The sequence below is a fragment of the Sander lucioperca genome, chromosome 8 (genome assembly GCF_008315115.2).
Source record: "Sander lucioperca isolate FBNREF2018 chromosome 8, SLUC_FBN_1.2, whole genome shotgun sequence".
Classification (NCBI taxonomy): domain Eukaryota; kingdom Metazoa; phylum Chordata; class Actinopteri; order Perciformes; family Percidae; genus Sander; species Sander lucioperca.
The window spans coordinates 3,525,917-3,550,468 of record NC_050180.1 but is presented as its reverse complement, the minus strand read 5'-3'; the positions used below and the strand labels follow the sequence as shown (position 1 = coordinate 3,550,468).

Genomic DNA, 24,552 nt, shown 5'->3' with positions numbered 1-24,552 from the left:
GCCAGACAGAAACAGACTTCATTTCTCATTTGTTTACTTTAATAATATAACATTTAACAGCAGAATGTCATGCTGATCTGACAGGTGAGGGGGATAATCATCATAAAAAGGTACAACACCATCTCCATTATCTTTCAGCAACATTAACAGTTTGCAGCCAGGCCAACTCTTCTAGTGTCTGATGGAGGAGGGCTGCGGGAGACGGAACTTGGCCATCTCTACATCCAGGTCTGCAAATGTGAAAGGGGTGTAGTTGTGGTGCTGGTAGTTTTTATAAGTGCTGTTGTCAAAAGGCTCATCGGGCTCTGGAGGTACCGCTGCTGGAGCCTCTGCACAAGGAGGGAAAGAAACAAAAAAGGCATGTAAGTAAGCTGCGTAAAAAAATCTTCCAGCATTTCATGCATTACAACAAACGTAGCACAAGGTTAGCCAAAGGCAAAACTGGGTCCTTGCTCACTGTTACTGATTTTCAGGCAACAAAAGCTGTAATTACGACTTGGTCTAGGAATTTCTAATAAGCCATAAAAGGAGAATAAAAATGTGGCTTACTTTGTAAATATCTTAAAAGATTTTTAAGCAACAGCCCATTTACATATTCACACATGCTGACAAAGGTGGTTTATTGTGGGGCATTTCCTATGGCGGTAGGCCTCATTACCCCCAACAGTGTGGAGACACACTGGTGTGAAAAGCCTCAAGGATCGTGTTTGTGAGGGGAAAGTATGTGAAGGTTAACATGCTCGCAGACAATAGAGACAGCTCCTGCTAGAAACAAAGATACTGGCAGAGGCATGCATGAAATGGATTTTTAAAAAGGGCACAAAGTCAAAATCAAAGTGTGTGTTGCTTTTGATTAAACAGGTGCATAATGTTCTTTAATGTACTTATACATCTAAAATCAATCTGGAAAACCCCTGAGCATGCTGTGACAATAAGGTTATAAACATGTGAGGCAGTGAAAAAACATTCACAATCACAGAGACATCAATTGAGGACACATTTTCATATTTTCATTAATCAAAACCATGCTTATCCCACAGGCTTCCAGGTATAGAACAGATGCACAAAGTTTAAAAAAAAGAAGAGGAATTTAACAAGTGGTAAAATGATTGACCAGTGAGGACGATGTTGACCAGGAAGCAGAATTACCCAGTTGGTCAGAGAAGTGTTGGGGCAAAAAAGTGTAACAAAGGGCTGTAGTTACAGGAATGTATTTGTAATTCGGATCTTAATCATTGGTAAGCACTGGTTGGTAGCTGCTAATCACTTGGACATATAATACTCATATGACTATGATCGAAGGATTTTTTTCAAAACACCTCAGTAACTGTGTAATCCTGCTTCCTGAAATACTTCCTCTGACTCCAACCACTCCCAGCTTCTACTCGTCCAGCTGCTGTCAGGGACAGGAGGCCTTTGAACACATCTTCACTGTAACCCTAACACAGTACGACCATGTGCACTCTAACATTACTGTTAGCAATAGCATTACCCGGCACAATGAATCCAAACAATGGCATTATTTATCACCTGTAACCTTAACATTAAAACCTGTAACCCATATTTCATACAAACGGAGACATTATGAACGACAACAAATGAGTCAAAGTATGCAAAATATCAAAAGGAGTAAAATAGGAGAGAAATATTCTTGGCATAAAGATGGATTTAGTAACTGCGTGGAAGCGTGTGTGTGTGTGTGGGGGGTTAAAATAAAGACAGGTGGTAGATTCTTGAGTCACTAAAAGTGGGGAAGAAGGCAGAAACATGAGCAGAATTAGTGTCACAGTATGCAACAAGCAACATCTCCTTGATTATACGTTGACAGCAACAGCGTAGTTGTAAGGCAGGGTCAAAGACAAACTTAAGTTAGCAGAATGCAAGCAAAGGAAATGTTGAAGAAATAAAAAAATGCAGAAAATGCTTAGGGAAATTAAATACATCACAAAGCCCTGGTTAAAGTACATGTACACTACATCTACCACATGCAAAACAAACTCAAAATCAAGGCAATGGGATGTTAGATGTCGTAGTGATGGAACAGAAGCTAAACATAAGGATATTTAAAAATAATCCAGGGATGATATTAAAAAGCTGTGAAAGCAACAGCAACTACTGTATGTGAGGGAGTTGACACCTGGTTAACTAACAGTACACAGACTGTGTTATGAAAAAGATAGAGAGAAAAGTATGGTCATCTGTATGGGCTCAAAGATCCACAAATAGGAGAGGGAGAGGTAGAGATTTGAGTAATATTGTGGTGAAGTGTGTACCCTCAGATGGTTCAACTGGGGACTCTGCCTGCAGCTCCTCTCCTGCAGCTTCAGCTACGACTGGAGCAGGGTCCACCAGCTCCTCGGTGCTCTCCACAGGGGCCGACACTTCAGCTGCAGCCTCAGCAGCCACGGCAGTGGGGGCAGCTTCAGCTTCTACAGGCTCTGCAGCAGCTTCTACAGGGGCAGCTTCAGCTTCTACAGGCTCTGCAGCAGCTTCTACAGGGGCAGCTTCAGCTTCTACAGGCTCTGCAGCAGCTTCTACAGGGGCAGCTTCAGCCTCAGCAGCCACTTCAGTGGGGGCAGCTTCAGCTACGACTGGAGCAGGGTCCACCAGCTCCTCGGTGCTCTCCAGAGGGGCCGAAACTTCAGCTGCAGCCTCAGCAGCCACTTCAGTGGGGGCAGCTTCAGCTATGACTGGAGCAGGGTCCACCAGCTCCTCGGTGCTCTCCACAGGGGCCAAAACTTCAGCTGCAGCCTCAGCAGCCACGTCAGTGGGGGCAGCTTTTACAGGCTCTGCAGCAGCTTCTACAGGGGCAGCTTCAGTAGTTTCTGAGGGGGCTTCGGCAGCTTGGGCAGAGGCAGGCTCTGTGGTTTCTACGGGAGCATCAGCTGGGGCTTTTTCTTGAGTTGCAGCCTCGATCACAACTTCAGCTGGAGTTTCTACTTGCGCGTCGGGGATGGCAGGAGGTGCAACGTCTTCTATTACTTCGGGAGCAGGTTCCACCGCAGCTTCAGCCGGAACCTCTGGGCTGGTCACGGTGTCTTTGGTGGCAGTGGCGATCTCAGGGGCAGGGTCTACTAACTCCTCAGAGCTAACACTGGGAGCCTCGGCGATGGCTTGAACTGCTTCTGTGGGCGCTGCTGCTGCTGCTGGAGAGGCCTCCTCTACTGGAACTTCCTTCTTAGCTTCATTGGTGTCTTGTTTCACTTCTGATGCAACCTCTTGGACTTCTTTCACAGTGGAGTCTGACACCTCTGGTGGCGAGGTCTTGGTTTCAGTCTTCACTTGTGACTTCTCGTCCTCAGAGTCAGAGTCCGAGTCCGAGTCCGAATCCGAATCGCTGGACGATGAGGAGGATGATCCGTCAGCTGCTGGATCACCAGGCTCAGAGGAGGCTGCGGCGGCTGGGACTGCGTCCTCTGTGGCGGAGGCTGCGACTGGAGTGTCGTCTGGTGCGGAGGTTTTACCGCTTGCATCAACCAGGGGCTCAGCAGGTAGGGGGGCTGCGTCAACCACAAGCGGAGCGGTGTCAGGCATAACCTGAGCGACATCTGGGTCAGCAACAGCTGGTTCACTGGCGGCAGTGACAGATGCTGCAGCTACAATTGTTTCTGCGGTGGCAGCGGGGCTGGCCACTGGTTCAGTTACACCTAGAGACTGTACTGGGAAAGCTCCAGGCTCAGAAAGTTTAACTGGGAAGGCAACTGCTGTCTTGTAGGCTAGCAAGGTTGCTCTGTCATCTGGAGCCTCTGCTGCTGAGGAAAATGGTAAATGGGACAAGAGTAGTTAAATAATAACCAACACGTGGCCGGGTTGGCTCAGTGGGTAGAGCAGGCGCACATATACTGAGAGGTTTATGCCTTGACGCAGAGGTCCAGGGTTTGAATCCGACCTGTGAAGATTTCCTGCATGTTTTCCCCTCTCTCTCCCCCCTTTCTCACCTAGCTGTCCTGTCCATTAAAAGGCGGAAAAGCCCAAAAACAATCTCATAAATAATAACAAACACTTACAGTAAATTTGCACGACTTCCAAAGGGAATCAAAGTTCCCTAAAACCCATGAAATTGCAATGATGTTAATTGATGTATTATCCTTGAAATGTCTTAGACTGTATTCATCTCAACTAACCCTAGACTAATACAGTTTAAAGGACAATTCCAGCACAAAATGAACCTAGGTGTTAATAACCATTGACATATATAGAATGGACCAACAGATCCCGTGTCTCTGGACGGAGACCAGTGAAGGATATTAGAAGCACTTTTCCGGTGAGCGCTGAGCGTTACTGAGCAGCCTCCAACTGAGAGAGACGACGTAAATGTGACGTGAGCAACGTGTCTGAAAGTTGGAAGTCTTCTGGTAGCTGTGCCAAGAGAAATCTCAATCATTCCCAATCTAGCAGAGACGGAGAGCGTAGGTATATGTAAGGAGATAGCATAGGCACAGGCTAATTATTGATCACTAAAATGATAGTTAACATTAGTAATTAAACTTAAACAACTAATGGAAGTCCAAACTTCCTGAGAGCTTCTCCTGTACTATACGGTAATTCCTTTACTATGTGACAGTAAGTCTCTTGGTTATGACACAAACGTTAGCCTATTTTTATAAAAACGTCTGCTACGGAGCCATAACGTGAGGTACAAGGTAATGGAGCATTTTATACATTGTCGTGTTTCTTTAGAAATAAACAATGGACAAATAGAGTCTTTAAACTCTTCAGATGTAAAGTTATTCGCTGTCAAAATGACGTCAAAATGAATGGCAGTCAATGGAATGCTAACGGGAGGTGATGGCTTGTTAGCATCAAAAGGGCGCCATAGGAGCTACGCGTTCCGAGGAGAAGCTTACCCCCTTGGTAATAACATATGTGTACCGAGTCGACCGTTCTCTGGGATATGTTTTCATGCTAATCGAATGTGTCTCTAGCTTGAAACAAGCTACCGCAAACCGCTGATTAGCTTACAACACTAGTAGTCGGGGTAACCGCTATTTCTATACCACTCACAAAGCTCAAAATAGCACCACACTTCCACGGTAGCATAATGAGGGTCCCTACATGTAAACCGAAGCATTGAGAACTTTTTAGTTAGACAGTTTATTAAAAAGATAGTTTAGAAAGATAGTACCGTTCATGTATACATACAGGCGTCATCTTGGAAAACAGTCACGATCAGTCGAATCACGAACGCCATGCTTGAGCTATGTTACTGGTTACTGGTTGCACGGCGTTCGATGTGGTCCTGACTGTTTTCCCAAGATGGTGTCCGTATGTAAACATGAACACGATTTACCCTCTGCCCCGAAGGCTAGCGTTAGAAGCTAATCACCGGTTTGCGGTAGCTTGTTTCAAGCTAGAGACACATTCGATTAGCATGAAAACATGTCCCAGAGAACGGTTGACTCGGTACACATACCGTACGTTATTAACCCCTAGGTTCATTTTGCGACGGAATTGTCCTTTAATAACTAATAGAACATTGTGCTGCCAGGTCTTGGTGAGGACCCTGGCAGCAGAGTTTTGGACATGCTGGAGCCTGTCTAGGGTTTTGCTGGGGACCCCAGACAGGACTCCATTGCAGTAGTCCAAATGGGATACCTTATATTACTTGCGGACCCAGCAGGGAAACGTGTATTCTACAAAACTGGAAATCATCCATCACAAAGGCAATGGTTAAATGAATGAATATCCTATAGTACACCCGGAAAGATCTTGTGTAGTGTGAGGATGAAACCAGCTTCCCTGCTTCTCTTTCTCGTGGTTAACTGTTATTGAAAAAAAGGCTATTTTGAGGGGGAAAAAAAAGATCGATTTGCTGTAATTTTCCAATTAGAAAAAATAGTTTACAGCGTCACAATATTCATTTATCAAAATACATAAACTACAGGGTTTCCCCAGTGTATTGTAAGCCTGGTGGCCCACTGGGCCTAAGTTACCCCCACCAGGCCTAAGCCAGTGGGAATTATTGTTTTAAGTTGTTTTTTAAACTAAAGTTACAGTGGGGCGGCTCGGTTGGAAACTTAGAGATCATATATTTTAAAATCTCCAGTTAACTTTTAGCACTGACTTTATGTAGTGCCCTGTGGAATCTGGTCAAATAGCGTTTTAAATTCTCAATTTCGCCCATTATTACAGAAACTATTGGGTTCTACATCACCGCTGCCATCAGTCTGGGACTGGCCCCAGCCGGGCCCTCGTCGGAAAAAAAAAGACACTTGCCACCGGGCTTAGCAACTTTACTTGGGGACCCTGAACTACTGTTTATACTGTACACTATTTATATTCACAATAAACACAAGCAATAACAAACTTAATTGTAACATTGAATTATTCTGGATGGAATGGATGACTGGCAGAGAAAGCACATTTTAGAACTTATATTAAGGCACATTTGATGTACTGTAAGAAAACATTAGTTACAATTGCAATCAGCCTAACTAAATCATAAACCATACTAGAGATGTTCCTAGGCTCCGATACTGCCTAAAACGCTGGTATCGGTAAGTACTGGAGTTAATGCACCAATCCGATACCACGTAATACCTAAAGAAAATCTACGTTAAAGTAGTTTATTTATGTTCTTTTTCCGTTATAACTGACTGTCAAACTGGAGAATAAAAGAAAGTTCTGTGGCGTTCATGTTTAACCTGAGCCAGACCGACAAAGATAGAAATCATATCACATCCATACAGGGATAGTAGTATACAGTTGTTAAAACATAAGAAAATATATGACACACTGGTATCGGATCGGTACTTGGTATCGGCCGATACGCAAGTTCAGGTATCAGAATCGGGAAGCAAAAAATGGTATCGGGCCATCTCTAAACCATACACACACCTATAGTACGTAAAAGAAAAAAATGGGTAAAACATTAACACAATAGCAACCATACAGCAAAACGTTAAACCCTAAATTTCAAACTTTATAAAGTGAAAATAATCAAATGGCCTTACTCTTGCCTGCAGCCTTTGTCTTTTTCGCTGGCTTTGCGGGCTCTTTAGCCTGAGTGCAGAGGGAAGCGGCCGAGGGACTCCTCAGGACGCCCCAGCTCTCCAACTGGAGACACTGCAGAAGAGCACAGACAACTTTCGGGATGAGTGCCAAACATGCAATCGCATTCAACATGGAAAAATGCCGCAAAAACAGAACAAGGACTGTGGATGTTGCCCCCTTTCACTAACGTTGAAGTCAGCTCATATAATGTTGCCCTGAGATCATCCTACATTATCATACGGAGGTTTTTATTTAATAGGTGTAGGAGTCACGTAATGTGCTGGATCCAGGTGTTAGCTGTGTTGGTTTCACCAACAGTCACAGCATTTTACTGCAATTTACTGGGGCTCTTCTTTTGTATTTTGTTGTACAATTCCAGTTAAATTTAAGGTAATATTGAATGCTTTTGCGACACCGACGTTTGAATGATAGCCTATTGTATACAGTTGTCAACATTACATGTTTACTTCTTTATATCCAGGGTGCTATCATGTTAATATATCTTCCTTTATTGGATGACAACAAGGTATTGTTCCAAAAGGAGTAAGAATGTACTTAAGTTATTATATGTCAGTTGGGTAAGAATATCCGGCTAAATGAATGCAACGTCTTGATGTATTGATCAGTGAGGGGCAATGTTGTAAATAAATGCTTGTGGCTATATTGTGTTGTAAATGATTTTGAATGGACCTTTTTCACAGCAGACATGCTGACTTGTCATAGTAGGAAAAGCACAGCTGAAATTGATAACCTTAACGATGGCTCAATTCCATCAAGTGTCCCAGTAAGATATTTCAGTGAGTCAGCATGCACAATACCAGGACCTCTCCTAAGTGGAATGCAGCCATCATTAATGGTTAGAATACACCTGTGCTGTTCCTACTTTGACATGTCAACATGTCTGCCGGGGGAAAAAATGTCTTTAAATGTCATTAAGTAACCATATTTGTTAGGTATTTAATTTGCAAGGTTAGCCAAAAACAGACATCCCTGACTGGCTATTTGAACCATAAACTTACTAAAACATGGCTAAATCGCGATGTATTAGCTATATCACCAGCTAGAAGTATCGCACACTGCTATAAAATAGTCACAACTACTTCAAGTTACAAATTCAATGATATAAACAAAACTAAATGAAATGAAAAGAAAATGCGTATATGCTAATTGTAGTGCTCGGTGTTCTGACATTTGTTATCGTCATGCAGTGCTCAGTTAGTTAGCCACATCACTCTGTACACAGTGAAGCAGCTAACGTGAACTCCATTTTCGCAGACTTCACCATGGTCGTGTGAAGCTCTGAGATTGGCCATTCCCAACCCGAAGGTTTTGGTTTGCGCATTAAATTGATAATGTGTTATGTTGTAAATGGTTATAAAATAGTTATGGTTAAATGTAGTAGCCCAGAGGTAACGTTACGACAGATATAGCCTAAGGTAAAGAACTCCCGTCTATGCCCCCTTTATCAGTGGTGGAATCCATAGAACACGTCTCGGGGTCAGTTCGAAGGAGACAGCCGCATAGAGTCGAGTATTTCACCGCCACTGTCTCGGATAAAACTGTCACTGAGCTCTACTACGGTGGGGTATGCAAATAGAGTATATGTTTAACGTTTGGAAGGCAATTCAATTACTATTACCTTGAGGGAACCCAGTCGCCCTAACCGCAGCAAGGAGGTCGCCATTTCGTGTTCCCAGTGTTATGCTCCGGCTGGAAACTGTGAGGTAAACACAACGGTTCCACAAAGTATAAATACTGGTATGAACAAAAACCAAAGGTCCCTGTCAGTTTAAGGACTGTATTATGAGAATAGGTGTCCCTTATATTAATGATCTGACAATGTCATCACTGAAGAGAAATCATATTTCAAAGATTAAATAAACAAATCCAACAATGTACTTTTGAACTTCTTATAGTTCTTTTGGTGGTTCTGTTTACCGTAGGGGTTTAGCTCAGTGGTTACTTCGACTCCTCAGAGACGCTTAGCTCGACCGGTCTCCGGGCCGAGGGTTCAAACCACGGGCGCTGTCCTTTGCTTTTCTCACTTTTCAATCATTGATTTATTATAGCCCATGTGTCCATTGGTCTGATCCCGGGTTTTAGGTGACTAATTTAAGCGACAGAGCTGACATTATGCTGACCTGTAGAAATCTTTTTTTTTAACAGAAGGGATGGGACTTTATAGCCTATCAGAGATCTTTAACAGGGGGTCCGGGATTTATAAAATCATGTCAACGATTATTAGTATTCTATGGCCAAAAAAAATATGTATAAAGGCTTTAGGCCGCCCTTTACGTTATTGCAGGCCAGGTTTAATGCAACTTAATTGTATAGCCTACAATAAAGGGGGTCCCTGATCCGTCTCTCCAGGGGTCCTATATAATCAAGTAAATCGACAAGTCTCACTTGTTTTTTTAAAAACTGAAAACATTTAAAGTATTTTTTAAAAGCAACACATTTGCGAGTAACCTTAAAAAACGACATTTGTGAATATCATATTCAGGCTACTTATATTAAAAATATAATTGCACAAATATTCAACGTCATTGTTGTGCATTAAAGTACCAAACACTCAAAAACAAGTATTATGTGCTTTAACAAACCACTCCTGGATTCTGTCCCAGAAAAGCTCCATACAATTACAATTATAGAAAGATGTTCTAGAGTTTTAGCTATGACAAAATGTTACTACATTAAAAATCACTCTCAATAACACATTACATGGATCATTCTCGTTAATTGTTTTGTAATGAACTCACTTTTCCCTTCAGATTTAGATTTAGGTTTATGTTTATCTCAGTGTCTCTCATTTTAACAACTTCTTTTGCCAACGTATCCACCTTTTCATAAAGAAGGGTGTTATTGCATATTACATTCTAATATACAATAGGTTTAGAGGAAACCTACTGTGCTCAGGAGTCCCCTGAAGAGTCTCTGACACAATCTTGACTGTACTTCCTCATTCTCAGCTTTATTAGGTCTACATGTTTCCTGTTATGACGGCAACGGTTTAGCTCAGTGGTTACTTCTTCTCAAATGTTGACTTCTAACTCCACGACCTCCGGGTCAGGTGTTCGAACCACGGGCGCTGTCCGCTGCTTTTTTTTTTTTTCTCTTCACCATAGGTATATTTTATGCTCACGTCTTGAAACCGTATGTCATGGCCTTTGAAAGCCTACTTTCTTTTTTATTTAATGTAAGTGTAATATAGGTTTAATGAACTAGTGTATCAATTTGTGGAAATAAAATGCCAACTGCTGGTAGAGTGATATTCAACATAAAAATGTTCCATTGTAATGTAGATGTCCCACTTTCCTTAGTCTTTATCAACGACTTCATTTACGGGATTGGTGCCGCCGGAAGGTTCCGCCGGATGTCACTCATTTTCGTCCAGATGTCAAGTGGTTTTGATTATTAAAGTCAACCCAGGTTTTTCCCAAACTAGTGAACGCGTTCAAATAAAAGTGGCGGTGTTCGGCACTTGTTTTTGTTCACCTTTTTTTAAAAGCAACACAATTGAGAGTAACCTTAAAAAAAACGACATTTGTGAAAAACATGGAGGCTAATTAAATGGATCATTCTCGTTAATTGTTTTGTAATGAACTTCCTTCATTTTTTGGCAACCTCTTCCCTCCTATTTCCTCTCTTGTTTAAAGTACTGCCCACTAGTAAAGAATAAAGATGTCTCCCTGTATTTTCTGCTCCCTGACATCACTTTTCCCTTCAGATTTAGGTTTATGTTTATCTCAATGTCTCTCATTTGAACAACTTATTTTGCCAACGTATCCACCTTTTCATAAAGAAGGGTGTTATTGCATATTACATTCTAATATACAATAGGTTTAGAGGAAACCTACTGTGCTCAGGAGTCCCCTGACATTACACTTGTACTCCCTGTTGTATGCTACAAATCGTTAAATTCACTAGATGGCGCACTTAATTCACTTGGATCATCCACAATGAACGCAGCATTACCCGACACATATCATCTTTAATAACACATTTCCTACTTTTATTGCAAGTAGTCTATTATATTGAAAGTAATCCAGAAGACAGTATAACAGAGAAACATTGTATATACATCTTAAAGTATATCAACTCGCGGGTTTTATTTGGATTGTTGTAGCCTACACTTCAGTCTTGACTGTACTTCCTCATTCTCAGCTTTATTAGGTCTACATGGTTCCCTTATGGACGGCAGCGGTTTAGCTCAGTGGTTACTTCTATCGAATGGCTGATAACTAGCTCTACCGACCTCCGGGTCAGGGGTTCGAACTACGGGCGCCGTCCGCTGTTTTTTTCCTTTTCACTCTTCACCCGGTACACCCTCCCCCCCCACCCCTAGGTATACCCCCCATACGTCCTGGAACCACATATTATGGCCCTTGAAAACCTGATAAATTAAGCACTAAACTCACTTTTAAAGTGTGATTTATTTGGCCTACTTTATTTTTTATTTAATTTTAAGTGTAATGCAAGTTTAATGTAAGTTTATCAGTTTGTGGAAATAAAATGCCAACTGCTGATAGAGTGATATTCAACATAAAAATGTTCTATTGTAATGTAGATGTCCCACTTTCCCTAGTCTTTATCGAGGACGTTTCATTTACAGAATTGTTCCGGTGCCGCTGGAGGTTCCGTCAGATGTCCCTCATCTTCGTCCGGATGTCCCTCATCTTCGTCCGGATGTCCCTCATCTTCGTCCGGATGTCCCTCACCTTCCGCTTTCTTCATGTTGGCATTGTAAACTCCGGTCGATCTGGAGAACGTCCTCCGAGCTAGAACCGACAATCAATTTCTATTTATCTTTCAGTCCTTCCAGAAAAATGCGGAGTTGTTTTGTGATTGTTGCGGGCAAAAATCCTTGATTATGCAGCATGTTTTCTTAAAAAATGCGATGGAATATGCGGGATATTTATGCAATTTTATGCTAATTTTATGATGAAATTGCAGGAACTTGCAAAAACTGCGGTTTCTTCATGGCTTCATCGCGGGGTTTGCAGCTTTTCGATGATGTTCACGTCGCGTAATTACGTCACTTCGTAACTTCACTTCATAATGTTCCCATGGCAACAGGGGAAAATGGCTGCTTGTGTGAAGTAAACGCAACATTTTTCAACTTTCTGCTAAGATATATGTGACTTGTTTGCAACTAAAATGCGGGGATTATGAAATCATGCAAGCCCCGCATATTTTGCGCGGAAATCGGCAATTTATGCGGCGAAAGTGCGGCGTATTTGAAAAAATGCGGCCCCCGCATAAATATGCGGACTTTGGCTGATTATGCATTGAATTATGCAATCACATAATCACGTTTTTCTGGAGGGACTGATCTTTTTTCGAGTAAAATTCTCATCACACACTCAATAGCAATTTTAATTCCAGAGCTCGCCTCCCTACTTACACATGTTCCACAAAAACAAATTCCTGAGGCTATTTTACAGAGACACCGTACGTGCGTCCGGCACATTTTCCTCGTATCCCAGAATGCTGTGTAGACTAGCCAGACCATCCTCTGCGACGCTGCGGAGATAGGTCTGGCAATGCGGGACTATACTTTCCCTGACAGTGACAGAAAGAGGCATGCATATGACATATGAACTGGAATTTATTGTTTTTATTCACATTCAGCTCAGCCATGGATCAATCTGCACAAAGCTTATTTCACAGCTCTAAGTTCACTTTGTCTGCCAAAATGTACATCTAATGCGTTAGCTTCCATTCCCTTAAAATATCCAGCTACTGAAACAGCTCTACTCTCACATACAAACGCTAGAGACAACGGTTTGTTGTAACTTTGACATTAAGCAGACACAGATGTACGGGGAAAAGGCGACGTTAGAAAAAAGGTTAACTGAAAAGTGCTGAGGTTCACTTCTGGGAAACTTCATCCAACTTGGGCTCTGAAAACACAAAGTACAGATATTAACTCAGTGCATGTTTGATTATGTACTCACAATTACATTTCCTTGTCTATTAGGCTACCTTTGCTGGTCTTGATGTCAGAATATTCAGATTTAACATTTTCTGAAACCTGATTAAAGCATCCAGGCAACAAGACCTCACACAGTTATCAGTGAAACACCACAAAAGGATTCCAATCAAAAGGGGGGAGCATAAAGTACATTTCCTGGAAGTCTACCTATTAGATATAAAAGTGCTCATATTATACTTTTTGGCTTTTTCCCTTTCCTTTATTGTGTTATATATCTTTTTTGTGCATGTTATAGGTTTACAAAGTGAAAAAGCCCAAAGTCCCCCCCAAAGGGACTTACCATCTCCAACAGAAAACACTGTTCACAAACTGCTCCAAACAGCTCTATTGTAGTCCAGCCTTTACTTCAGAGACAAACGTGGTCACTTTGGAACACACGTTATAATGCTCACCTAGCTGCTAGCAGGGCACGCCCTCATACTCTGCTTCTGACTGGCTAGTAGTCCTTACCTAGGTACTGCTCATGTGCGACTCCCAACAAAGATGGAACAGAAGTGAGAGGTCTCACTCTGTAGCTAAAACAGAGAGCTCAACACACAGGGTGAAAAGAGGAGCTGCAGCAATGAGCAGTACAACAAAAATATGGTGTTTCTGAAAATTAAACAATGTAAACCTATTCTGGTACAACTTCTAAATACAATTATGAACCAAAAATGAGCATAATATGAGCACTTTAATATTTCTTGTGAACCAAATGGTGGTGATGGTGGTGTTACAAGACACTAACCTTTGGGGGCCATGAATACAATAAATTGCAGTAGCTGTGAGCTACGTCCACACACACACACTTGTTTTAACTCCAGTAGCAGAGCTAATCTCCGTTCATATTAACACGTCTGACAACACATATCACATGACCATTCACACACACTGGGCATGTGCGTGCCGGTGTAAAACAAAGTTCTCCGTTTTAGGGGCTCGGAAACCCCGCAGTAGAGTGGACGTGAGGTGTAAACATAGAAAAGATATTCGTTTTTAAACCAAAATGCAGTAGTGTCAATGTAGCTTCAGACAGTACAGTATCCATTTGAGGCAAGCAGATTGTCCAATGAAAGTGAAGTGAAAAGAAAAGAATAAAGCTGTGGCCATAGTGCTGAAACATGGCGGCAAATAAAGATTTAGCAGATCACTGTAGGTAAACATTGATCAAGAAAATATATTTTGTTGTTGCCGTTTGGTTCACAATCCTTTAGTATAAAAAGAGCTGTTAACAGCAGGCTCTTCACAGCCTAGTTGTAATGGTTAACCAGTAGCTGATTAACTTAACTCACCTGTGAATTTGAACTCTGGAAAAGATGCGAGGTCTCCACCACCATAGAGTCTCTGAAGCTTTGCTACCTCCTCTGCCAAGGCCTTTTCGTACTCTGAACCTGCATCCACTAGCCGCCCAGAAGCCCTGTAGGAGGAGGACAACAAGCTGTTATCAGCCAAGCTCCATTTCATCTGCTCCCAGATTAAATGCATTTTAGCGATATGACATTCTCAGTCGAATCATCCGTGCAAATCAGCACAATCAGACTTTTCAGTACTTTTGTTTTTTTAATGGAACCCCCACAAGGCAAACGTATCGAAATAGAATCATGTTTCAGTTATTTTAGTTTATTTTTTAGTAAAATAGTTGTTTACAAGTCTTAGCAAAGGGGAAACTTGCATCCGTCATTTCTCTCGTACACTGGGTGGAGTTGCCAGCCATATACAGTAGGTGAGCTTTCCAGCACAGGTGGAGGTGATTGAGACTGAATAGGCATACCGTTTTGGAACCGTGTCGTGTAGACACGTTGCTTGTTTGGAAAAATAAATGATAAATCGCAAGCAAAAGAGCGTGGTAATTATTGTCTAGTCTAGCAATCCCTTGGCGACGTTGAGTGGCAAAAGTCACAGTAACAATCCTGTTGCAAATAAATTGCATCTAACCTTTAAAAAGACTCCATTTATATTATTTGGGCTTTGGAAGGTCTGCATCTAAAGCCCGATATATCTTATTCCTGAGTTATGCGACACCCGTGATTCTCTTTCAGTGATTTCTCTCATAGTTCCGCTTATAGTCGAGTAGGCGTTCCTTAAGGTGGCCCGGCCAGGACACATAAGTAGGCCTCCAGAGTGCGACCAAAAATCTGTCAAGTGCGACGTAACAATTTTAATGGTCGCAGCTGTGTGGGGTGAACCATAAGGTAACTTCCATTGCACACTTTAGCTGCTGTCCAGCTAATCCTGTGCTTGTTTGAACACACAGCCAAAGCCCATCTACGGAGAGCCTGTTCAGCCCCATTGTACCGAATTTGGATGCAGTTCCACCAGAGTTCCACTGGGGGTGATCGCAGGCAAGTGCAAAATGAATGGGACCCTATGGAGCTAGATGGCGAAATTTGTCTCTTTCGCCTGATTGTCGTTGAGAAATCTCAGATTTGATTGTAGTTTTTGCAAGTTCAACATGGATTATAGGTCGAAAGTTGAATGAACGAGTACTTATGTCCTTTTGATTTGTTACAGGTTGAGTCGTTGTTGCCCATAACACGCTAGCATTCTGCTAATGAATGCTGATTGGTCAGTGAAGGACCGATTACGATCGGAGATCCCGCTTGACGGCATCCGAAGAGAAGCCAGAATGTCAGAGTGAATATTTCGGCGTGGTCTTTAAAACATTAGCAAACCTCTTTCCAGCACGTTCTGTATTGACAGGGAGAGTCTAACCTGTCAGCTGTGTTGTCGTGTATTGACAGGGAGAGCCTTACCTGTCAGCTGTGTTGTCGATGCTTCGAAAGAACAAAGGAAGTGACTCAGAGCTTGCCGTAAAGCAGTATCTCTGGCCGTATATGTGTATGATGTCATTGACATTTTAAAAAGGCTCTTTAGAACAAAAAAGCCACTTTAAAAAAAAAATCTAACACTCAGCAGTGTGTATTTTCTTAGCCTCCCCTTTCGAATGCAACATTAAAATTACTAGACAAAAAATGATATCCAGAGGAAAGTGGATTTTGAGGGGTATAGCTCCATAGAGTCCCATTCATTCTGCACTGGCCTGTGAGCGCCCCCTAATGGACACAGAGTGGAACTCCAACCAGTTCAGAGGCCGGAAGTAACAAGAGAGCGGAACTTCTTCCCTTACTAGAAATTCTTTGACACAGCTAAGCCAATGACAGAGTAACAGTAACACACAAACTGGGATGGAATTCTAACGTGCTTGGTGGAGGTAGTGAGACTTACTGGCTTTTTGTGGAGTACTCGCGTATGGAGTCCAAGAAGAGCTTCTGAATTGGGTCCATTTGAGCTGAGAGTCACAGGGGGGAAAAAATAAAACTCAAATAAATTTCTCTTTAAAAAGACATAAACTCCTAAACCAGGATCATGCATTTGGATAGCATCTGCCCATTTGGTTAAAACAAATAAAGAAGAACCAATCCAATTTTAACCGTAACCCTCGTGCACAGAACAGCACCTGGGGATGGTAGACGGACAGGAAAGAACGTGTGAGAGGTCAGGTCAGTTGACAGGTTAAAAGGCTGCTGTGACAGGTCATGCTAGGCAACACATGTATAGCACTGCTGGGAGGTATGGGTTGCCAACAGTCTAGTAGTCAAGCAGAAATTCCGTGCAACCTCATCAAGTGCTTTTACCGTGAAAGAAAGTTTACATTTACACATTATCCATTAACAAAATACACCTAACAATAGGATCCCACATGAAGAGATTGATTACATTTTACTTTTAACATGAGACTCCCAAATAAGTGTGAAAAGTGTAAGGAACGCAAGAAAAGGAGGAGAGAAGGTTATAAATAAATAAGGTGACAGATGCAATCTTCTCCTTCACCAGTGGAAACAGTACCTTTAACATTATCTTTAGTTTTTTTATCCAACACCCAATACAAAATCAAGCAGAACAGCTCCATAAAACCACAACATAAAACACATGATAGAAAAAAAGACTTTCTATCATGTTGGAACATGTTAGGAAAGAAGAGTGGGATCTTAAAACCAAAGAAAGCATCGGTTGTTTGGACAGGAATAAAGAGAAAAATCAGTTAAAAAAAAAAGGTGTCAAGAACATATCACAGTGACTTATGAAGGAAGGTGGAAAGAAATTCTAGAAAAACTAAAGAAATGAGTGCAATGAGCAGGCAGACATTAGTAAATGAAAGACAAAAACTTGGAAAGTAATAAACCATGCCAAAATGCTGTGCAGTTAAGGACATGCATCATATGCAAGATGGATGCAAGAAGGAGCACAAACACGTTAGCAATGAGTTGAACTACAGCTACGTGAAAGATGACTCTGGCCACGTGAGGCAGGGTGTAATATGACATGAAGAAGGGGAAACTATTGTTGTAGGGTTATGGGCTAAACATGGATCATTTAGGGACTATCAGGAACAACCTGCGCAAGGCTAGAACAAAAAGAAGTGTCTTTGTGATTTCAAGTATCTTTACGGTTTATCCTTACGCTCATCACAAACAACTACTGTAAATTCAAAGAAAAATGGTGATGAAAATGACTGCTGGTAGACTGCAGGGTCCACAGAGGAAAAAGAGAAGGATTGTGGGGGAGGAGGTTGTGGTGTGTACCCTCAATTGGTTCAACTGGTTCAGCTGGGATGTCAGCCTGCAGCTCCTCTCCCGCAGCTTCAGCTACGACTGGAGCAGGGTCCACCAGCTCCTCGGTGCTCTCCACAGGGGCCGACACTTCAGCTGCAGCCTCAGCAGCTACGGCAGTGGGGGCAGCTTCAGCTTCTACAGGCTCTGCAGCAGCTTCTACAGGGGCAGCTTCAGCTTCTACAGGCTCTGCAGCAGCTTCTACAGGGGCAGCTTCAGCTTCTACAGGCTCTGCAGCAGCTTCTACAGGGGCAGCTTCAGGGGCAGCTTCCAAAACTGGTGCAGCTTCTGCAGCAGGGGCTTCTTGAGGAGCTTCTACAGGAACTTCGGCAGCAGGTTCGACAAGAGGTTCTGCTGGAGCAGCTTCGGGGGTTGCTGCAGCTTCAACAGGAGCTTCACCGACTGCGGCGGCAGCTTCAGCTGCAGGGGCAGCGGCTTCAGCGGGAGCTTCCGCAGCAGCAGCTTCAGCTATAGACGCTGCTGCGTCGGCAACTGCTTCTGCGACAGCCTCGACAACAGGTGCAGCCTCAACGACTGCTTCTGCGACAGCCTCGACCACAGGTGCAGCTTCAGGGACAGCCTCAACGACTGCTTCTGCGACAGCCTCGACCACAGGTGCAGCTTCTGCGACAGCCTCGACCACAGGTGCAGCTTCTGGGACTGCTTCAGCAACAGCCCCAACAACGGGGACAGCTTCAGGCACAGCCTCAACCACAGCTTCAGGCACAGCCTCAACCACAGGTGCAGCTTCTGGGACTGCTTCAGCAACAGCCTCAACAACGGGGACAGCTTCAGGCACAGCCTCAACCACAGGTGCAGCTTCTGCGATAGCCTCAACCACAGGTGCAGCTTCTGGGACTGCTTCAGCAACAGCCTCAACAACGGGGGCGGCTTCTGCGACAGCTTCAACCACAGCTTCAGGCACAGCTTCAGGCACAGCCTCCACCACAGCTTCAGGCACAGCCTCCACCACAGGTGTGGCTTCAACTACTGAGGCAGATTCAGAGACTGCTTCGACCGCAGGTGTAGCAGCTTCTACCACAGGGCTGGTTGCAACAGCCTCAGGTGCAGCAGCAGAGGGCGCAGGCTCTGCGGCCGGTTTAGCTGCAGCTTCTGCTGCTGCAGCGGCTACTGCTGGAGACACGTCTTTCTTTGGAACCTCATATGACTTGTGCTGGACAAGTTTCTCTATATCGAAATATGTTTTGGCCTGGTCTTTGTCTAGAACAAAAGGTGGAGGGCAAGCAGATAAGATGCATTATTTTCTTCAAACATATGTCTATGGTTAAAGAACAAGATTTCACTATAAACCCACATTTAACAAAATGCCAACATGTTATCCTTTTTTTGTACAAAGATATACTGGAAGGTTTTATATGTACCAGTTTACAGGAAAACTAAGAAACAGAAGCATATCACCAGCCTGCGAGTTAGCCAAAGGAATACAGCAAAAAGTTTCAAGAAAACTATTAAAACAGAAAAGAACAATTGTAACCTCGACCACAACAGCTTTATATTGAGAGAATTCAAAATGTCCTACACACATAAGTGATGATCTTCTAAACCTGTGGAAGGAAATCCAGAAGTGGACATAGGATTCTAGATAGCGAAGAAGACCCATGCCCTTTTTGACCGTGTGTTCTTGGGTATAATTAAACTGTTTGATTGGTTTGTTAAAGGGACAATATGCTGTATTTCGCATGTGTATCATCACTTCCTGGCACTACTAATTAAATACTGAACTGAAAAGGACAATTTGTTTCAGATTATCTAATACCAATGGTTTCCACCACCTGAGCACACAACAAGCAAACCCCATCCTCACAAATCTGCCACTATTATATTCAAAAGTTTGCAAAAGCAGCTGGTAGCTGCAGGTTAAATAGACGTTTATTTACACAACTGCTCTCTTCCGCTGCAGCCATGGCTAAGCAGCTGCTGCATGTTTTTACCGTGACATGAGCCATGTAGGCTGGAATCTCCCTTCTGACCTTTCCGGTTACATTTGCCCCAGCAGTGCGCCAACCTACAGTATATAATGTCAAAGACAAAAAGGTGAAAACCACCTTTATACTGAACAATGTTGTTCTGATCTGTTATATAACTACCACTTACTTAGAAATACTTAATGTAATAATACAATATATCTGGGTCTAACCTTGAAAACTATTGCGTAATGACATCATACAGTCAAATATAGGGCTGAAACGGTTTTCGTATTTGGGCCGAACCGTCACGGTACAGGGGTCAAGGTCCGGTGCACGCTGCTGCACGCAGAAAACACGGTAAGTAGATTGATACTGATGGCCTGACGTCATTAAATCAGAAACGGAGGACCAAATGATTGTAGCCGTCTGTGGGCACACAGAGCTCTGTAGTAGCTCATTATTTGTACAGAGACCGGAAGTTGTGTCGGTTGTTGTGTCGACGGAGCAGCTACAATGTTAGCATAGCCCTGATCAAAGCAAACTCCATTTCAGAAAACAAGCATTTTAAAAGTGGTTTGCTTGTCCTCTTGCTGAATGAATGATCCTACTACAGTGTCATCTGCAGACAACACCATGCCTATTAATTGCCAGTAGGGGGCAGGTAAGAATAGGCAAAAAGATACCATGAAAAGATTGATGGCACTAGATTCATCTTTTCAGAGGTTTATGGCTTTGGGAATCAGTTCTTTCAAACAAACAAAATGGGGTAAAAGCATTAGTAATTGGCAGTAATGTGCAGTCGCCTAAGGTTTTTGTACTGTTGCGGTAAATAACTTCAAACTACAGGTTTGACCTACATCAAAAGTGAACGGAGCGAGCTTTATTCAAGAGCCGATAAAGGCTGCGCCACATGTGACAGTAAGCCGTTACTCTCTGAAACCTACCTGGCTTGTTCTTTTTTGACGACTTCTTGGAACCGCCAGATTTTGAGCTAAAGGCTACAGCTGCAGGTGCTCTACTCAGAGTACTCCAGCTCTCAGCCTGCAAACACTGACACACACACACACACACACACACACACACGACATTACATTCAGTTATTTCTTTACCTTCAGAAACTAAGTGTGACTAAGCATTTTAAAAAAAGCGCAATTTAAGCAAGTTCAACATGCCCAGGATATCTTTTTGTTTCTAGCTTCACTAAGCCTAATAATGGCAACCACACTAAGAGGTCACAAGACAGTAGTCATGACTATTAATCAACCCAGGTTTTCCCAAACTGGCCATGAACGCGTTCAAATAAAAAAACAGCGGTGTAGCATATGACCAATCGCAAACATGGACTACTGCCAGCAGAGCGAAGAGCAAACTGTAATATAATATTAGACAAATACAAAAGACGTTTAACACCTAATCCAGGCCAAAAGCAAGACAGTTGCAGCTGCCAAATGCAGGGGAAAATTGTTGACTGTGTGAATGTGTAAATCAACAAGTGGGAAGAGGTTCACAATGGAAATACGTTGATAACAACGTAAATATTGATAATAACATGATTATGTATACAACCTTAAAGCAGGTTTAACTTATCCCTCAGATATGAGGACCTCTAGCGGCATTAAGATGATGTCTACAGGACACCTCAGCTGGGTTTAAGACAGTATTAGATTTTGTTCCAGACGACACAAACCGGTCTTAAACTGCTGCTAAGCTAATAACAGAGCAGCAGCACCTGGTATCTCTGTTGGATCTCTGTTTAAATATAGTCTGTAATCCATTCTCATTGGTCCAAGAGGGACTGTGCACTTTTGACTATGCTTTCGGGTGGAAATAATGTACACATTTTTGCAAAGTCTTGAGGCTTCTCATTGATTCCCACCATCATATCATCACATGAAAAGTCCAAGATCTTTGTCCGTCTTTGGCAGTCCACTTGGCTGATGTTACACATACATACATCAGGAATAATGGAGGGCATGCTGAGAAAGCAAGCCAGGCTCTGTTCATGTAGCTAGAATAGTTCCCGATAGATCCATACAAGCATTACACTTCTATTCTAGCTACATGTCTTACTCTTAATATTAACTATAAGGTTACACTAGAACACACTTCTCCCTTTTTTGGGGGCTGTGATCTGGATGTCGCTGACTCCGTACGGTATCGGTGATGTTTTATGAACCATAACATTTGGTTTTAAGTAGTTTTACAGTTTTTTTTTTACGATCGCTATGACAATTTTTTCAAAACTTGTAACAACTTTCCTAAACTCTTAACACAGTTAGCACAACATCTGTCTGTGAAGGCTATACAATTAACACATTTCTTGTTGCTTTGACACAAAATGCATACAGTTAACACAAATTTAAAATGCTTGAACTTCTTTTACACACAAGCTCAACCAAGCAATGGATTTTTACTGACCAATTTACAAATGCTTTCACTCTGTATGTCAGAACAGATAACATCATGTTCTAAACCTAACTTATAGGCTAAAGTGAAAGTGAACAGCTGTTCATATTGTAAATTGAAACACAAATATATCCCCTGCATTTTGTTCCATTGCTACTGAGAAACAGCTGATTGAAGTTATGCAAATAGATCAATCACAGCTGATTGACACCTAGGAAACACACTCAGGTGTTGAGGTTCTTTCAATCGCATGATCATATGGTAGTACAGTAAAAGGACATATTTGAACAATATAGATGAACACAAAGAAAGGAAGAAAATGCCTGCACGAGGGAGAGGAAGACGAGTACTAGGACAATTCTGTCTCTGTCTTCTTTTTTTCATAGACCGTACATTCTATAAAGCTACTCTGAGATGGGTCATTCATTTTCGGTATTGAATTTCTGCAGCAAATGAACCAAATGCATGCATTTACTAAACTCAACAAAACAAAAATGTAGAGAGGCTTCAAGAGAAACTGCAGTGTCAATCTATGATCAATACAATATACTATTGTCTATTATTAGTGTATAAGGGCAGACCTGACACATATCAAATAATGTAGTTTCTGTAATTCCATCTGATGTTAGTGTTTTTATGACATTGTGCAGTGATTGACTAAATGTTCCTGTTGGACATGTCTTAGTGTTTTGGAAGAATTATTTGATTTTGCATGATTGCATATTGACATAGTACATTGTGTTAGTGAATTATTGTATTTTGAAAATCAGTGTTGGGGTTTAGTTTACAATGTGTGATTTTGAGAATGAAATTAACTGTTTTGCCAATTGTGTGTTGTAGGTGTGTGGTGTGTTAAGAGTTTAGTAAAGCTGTTGAAAGAATTGAAAAAAAAAAAATTGTCATAGCGATCGTATAAAACTGTAAGAAGGGGCTTATTCCACACTGTCAGTGTGAACGGAATCTTAAGCTCTTAAAAAGTCCCTATTTTTCTTTATTGGATTTTTTCCCTTTTTGAGTATAATAGGGACTCTTTAATGGACTAGACAGTATATGATATTTACATTTAGCAAATCATCAATTATACAGCTGCGCCATTCCAGCAAATGACAGACATTGTGAATTATTTATTCTTTTAAAGTATCTGTTGAAACTTTGGGTTGTTGCTTACAATTTTATAGGGCTGCAACTAACGATTATTTTCATAGTTGATTAATCTGTCGATTATTTTCTCGATTAATCGATTAGTTGTTTGATCTATAAAAATGTCAAAACATGGTGAAAAATGTGGATCAGTGTTTCCCAAAGCCTAAGATGACGTCCTCAAATGTCTTGTTTTGTCCAAAACTCAAAAGATATTCAGTTTACTGTCACAAAGGAGAGAAGAAACTAGAAGATATTCACATTTAACAAGATGGAATCAGAGAAATCTTTTTTTTTTAATAAAAAAATGACTCAAACGATTAATCGATTATCAAAATAGTTGGCGATTAATTTAATAGTTGACAACTAATCGATTCATCGTTGCACCTCTACAATTTTAAATAAAGTTCTGTGGGATTAAACGGTCTGACTGAACAGCGGGAGTTGTGTCATTGGTATGTCAGTGGGGTGTAAAAACGTATGTCCAGTAGCCTACCATTTTTATGCAAGGTCACTTTCCAGTGGAAATCACTGACCCTATACTAGTGAATGCTCACTATAACCTTGCACAAAGATGTCTATGCTCATACAACCAATCTTCGAATGACAATTAACCACAACTCCCATGCCAAGACAGTGTCACCGTCAGAGTTGAGTAGAGCTTCAGCTGCCAGGCCTGTGTGTCTGGTTTAAGCCTGCTCCATTGAGGCGTGCAGTCAGCTAACTAACAGTGTGCAATTACTGGTTGAACTTTGTGCTTGAAGGTTTCATAAATCACAGGTTTAAAAAAAAATGCATAGCCTACTTTTATTTTGAAAACCACACATTTAAAAGCAGCACGGGGCATACCAAAACATCAAAGTCTACTGACCGACTTTGTCCGAGAATGGCACGAAAAATGAAATACAACGTTCATGTTGTTAACGCTAGAAATGATGTTACCTTGACACAGCCCAGTCGTCCTATCCTCAGCAAAGAAGCCGCCATCATTCCGTACAGCCTGCCTGTGAGGAGCATAATATTAAACAAGGCTAATAAAGACGTCAACATATCTTCATCGTGTAACCTGAGTTTGTTGCATTAGCAAGAAAACAACCACAATAAAAAAAATAGCGTCGATAAACTCTTCAACCTTGTCTCAGTGAGATAAAAAGCAGCCTGGGGTGCAATTAACGTTAACTGTTAACAAATAATGGTATTGGCTGTTACCTTTTGATAAAAAATATTTTATGCTTCTTTTCTGGTGGTCAGTGCTCCAGAAGTAGCTCACAGCAGCAGCATGGACATGGACCAGTCTTTCACCTTTTATGTAACACATGAATGTGAGAGACGCCCCCTTCCTGACAAAAGCCCTGTATGTGTTGACCGTTGTGAATTTGTCTGTTTATTTTTACAGTCTGTGATTATCTTATATGTGGTTACATTTCTGCCATTGCCCATTTTGTTTTGTTATATCTGTGTGGACGTTGTTGCACTGCTGCTCACTTGTATACTTTTCATC

The 24,552-nt window shown here is 41.9% G+C and overlaps 2 protein-coding genes across 5 annotated transcripts; both read right to left on the bottom strand.

Annotated features, from left to right (window-relative positions):
* Positions 1–17: 17 nt before the first annotated feature.
* ndufv3 (NADH:ubiquinone oxidoreductase subunit V3) lies at positions 18–8,710 on the bottom strand. 3 transcript variants are annotated; one of them, XM_036003811.1, is made up of 5 exons: positions 8,633–8,710; positions 6,954–7,065; positions 2,653–3,752; positions 2,274–2,553; positions 18–329 (listed from the first exon to the last, which is right to left on the bottom strand). In XM_036003811.1, the coding sequence occupies exons 1-5, from the start codon at positions 8,675–8,677 to the stop codon at positions 172–174; spliced, it is 1,695 nt and encodes a 564-aa protein (XP_035859704.1). In that variant the 5' UTR covers positions 8,678–8,710; the 3' UTR covers positions 18–171. The 3 variants fall into 3 exon arrangements, with proteins under 3 accessions (XP_035859704.1, XP_035859702.1, XP_035859703.1); XM_036003809.1 differs by having other exon boundaries at positions 2,274–3,752; XM_036003810.1 differs by having other exon boundaries at positions 2,274–3,749.
* A 3,880-nt stretch (positions 8,711–12,590) lies between these two features.
* si:ch211-140m22.7 (uncharacterized protein LOC570370 homolog) lies at positions 12,591–24,419 on the bottom strand. Of its 2 annotated transcripts, XM_036003812.1 has the most exons (9): positions 24,261–24,419; positions 23,994–24,055; positions 20,450–20,555; positions 18,524–18,798; positions 17,735–18,487; positions 17,551–17,683; positions 16,193–16,256; positions 14,260–14,384; positions 12,591–12,896 (listed from the first exon to the last, which is right to left on the bottom strand). In XM_036003812.1, exons 1-9 carry the CDS (start codon positions 24,367–24,369, stop codon positions 12,865–12,867), a joined length of 1,659 nt encoding a protein of 552 aa, XP_035859705.1. In that variant the 5' UTR covers positions 24,370–24,419; the 3' UTR covers positions 12,591–12,864. The 2 variants fall into 2 exon arrangements, with proteins under 2 accessions (XP_035859705.1, XP_031145577.1); XM_031289717.2 differs by having other exon boundaries at positions 17,551–18,487.
* Positions 24,420–24,552: the final 133 nt, after the last annotated feature.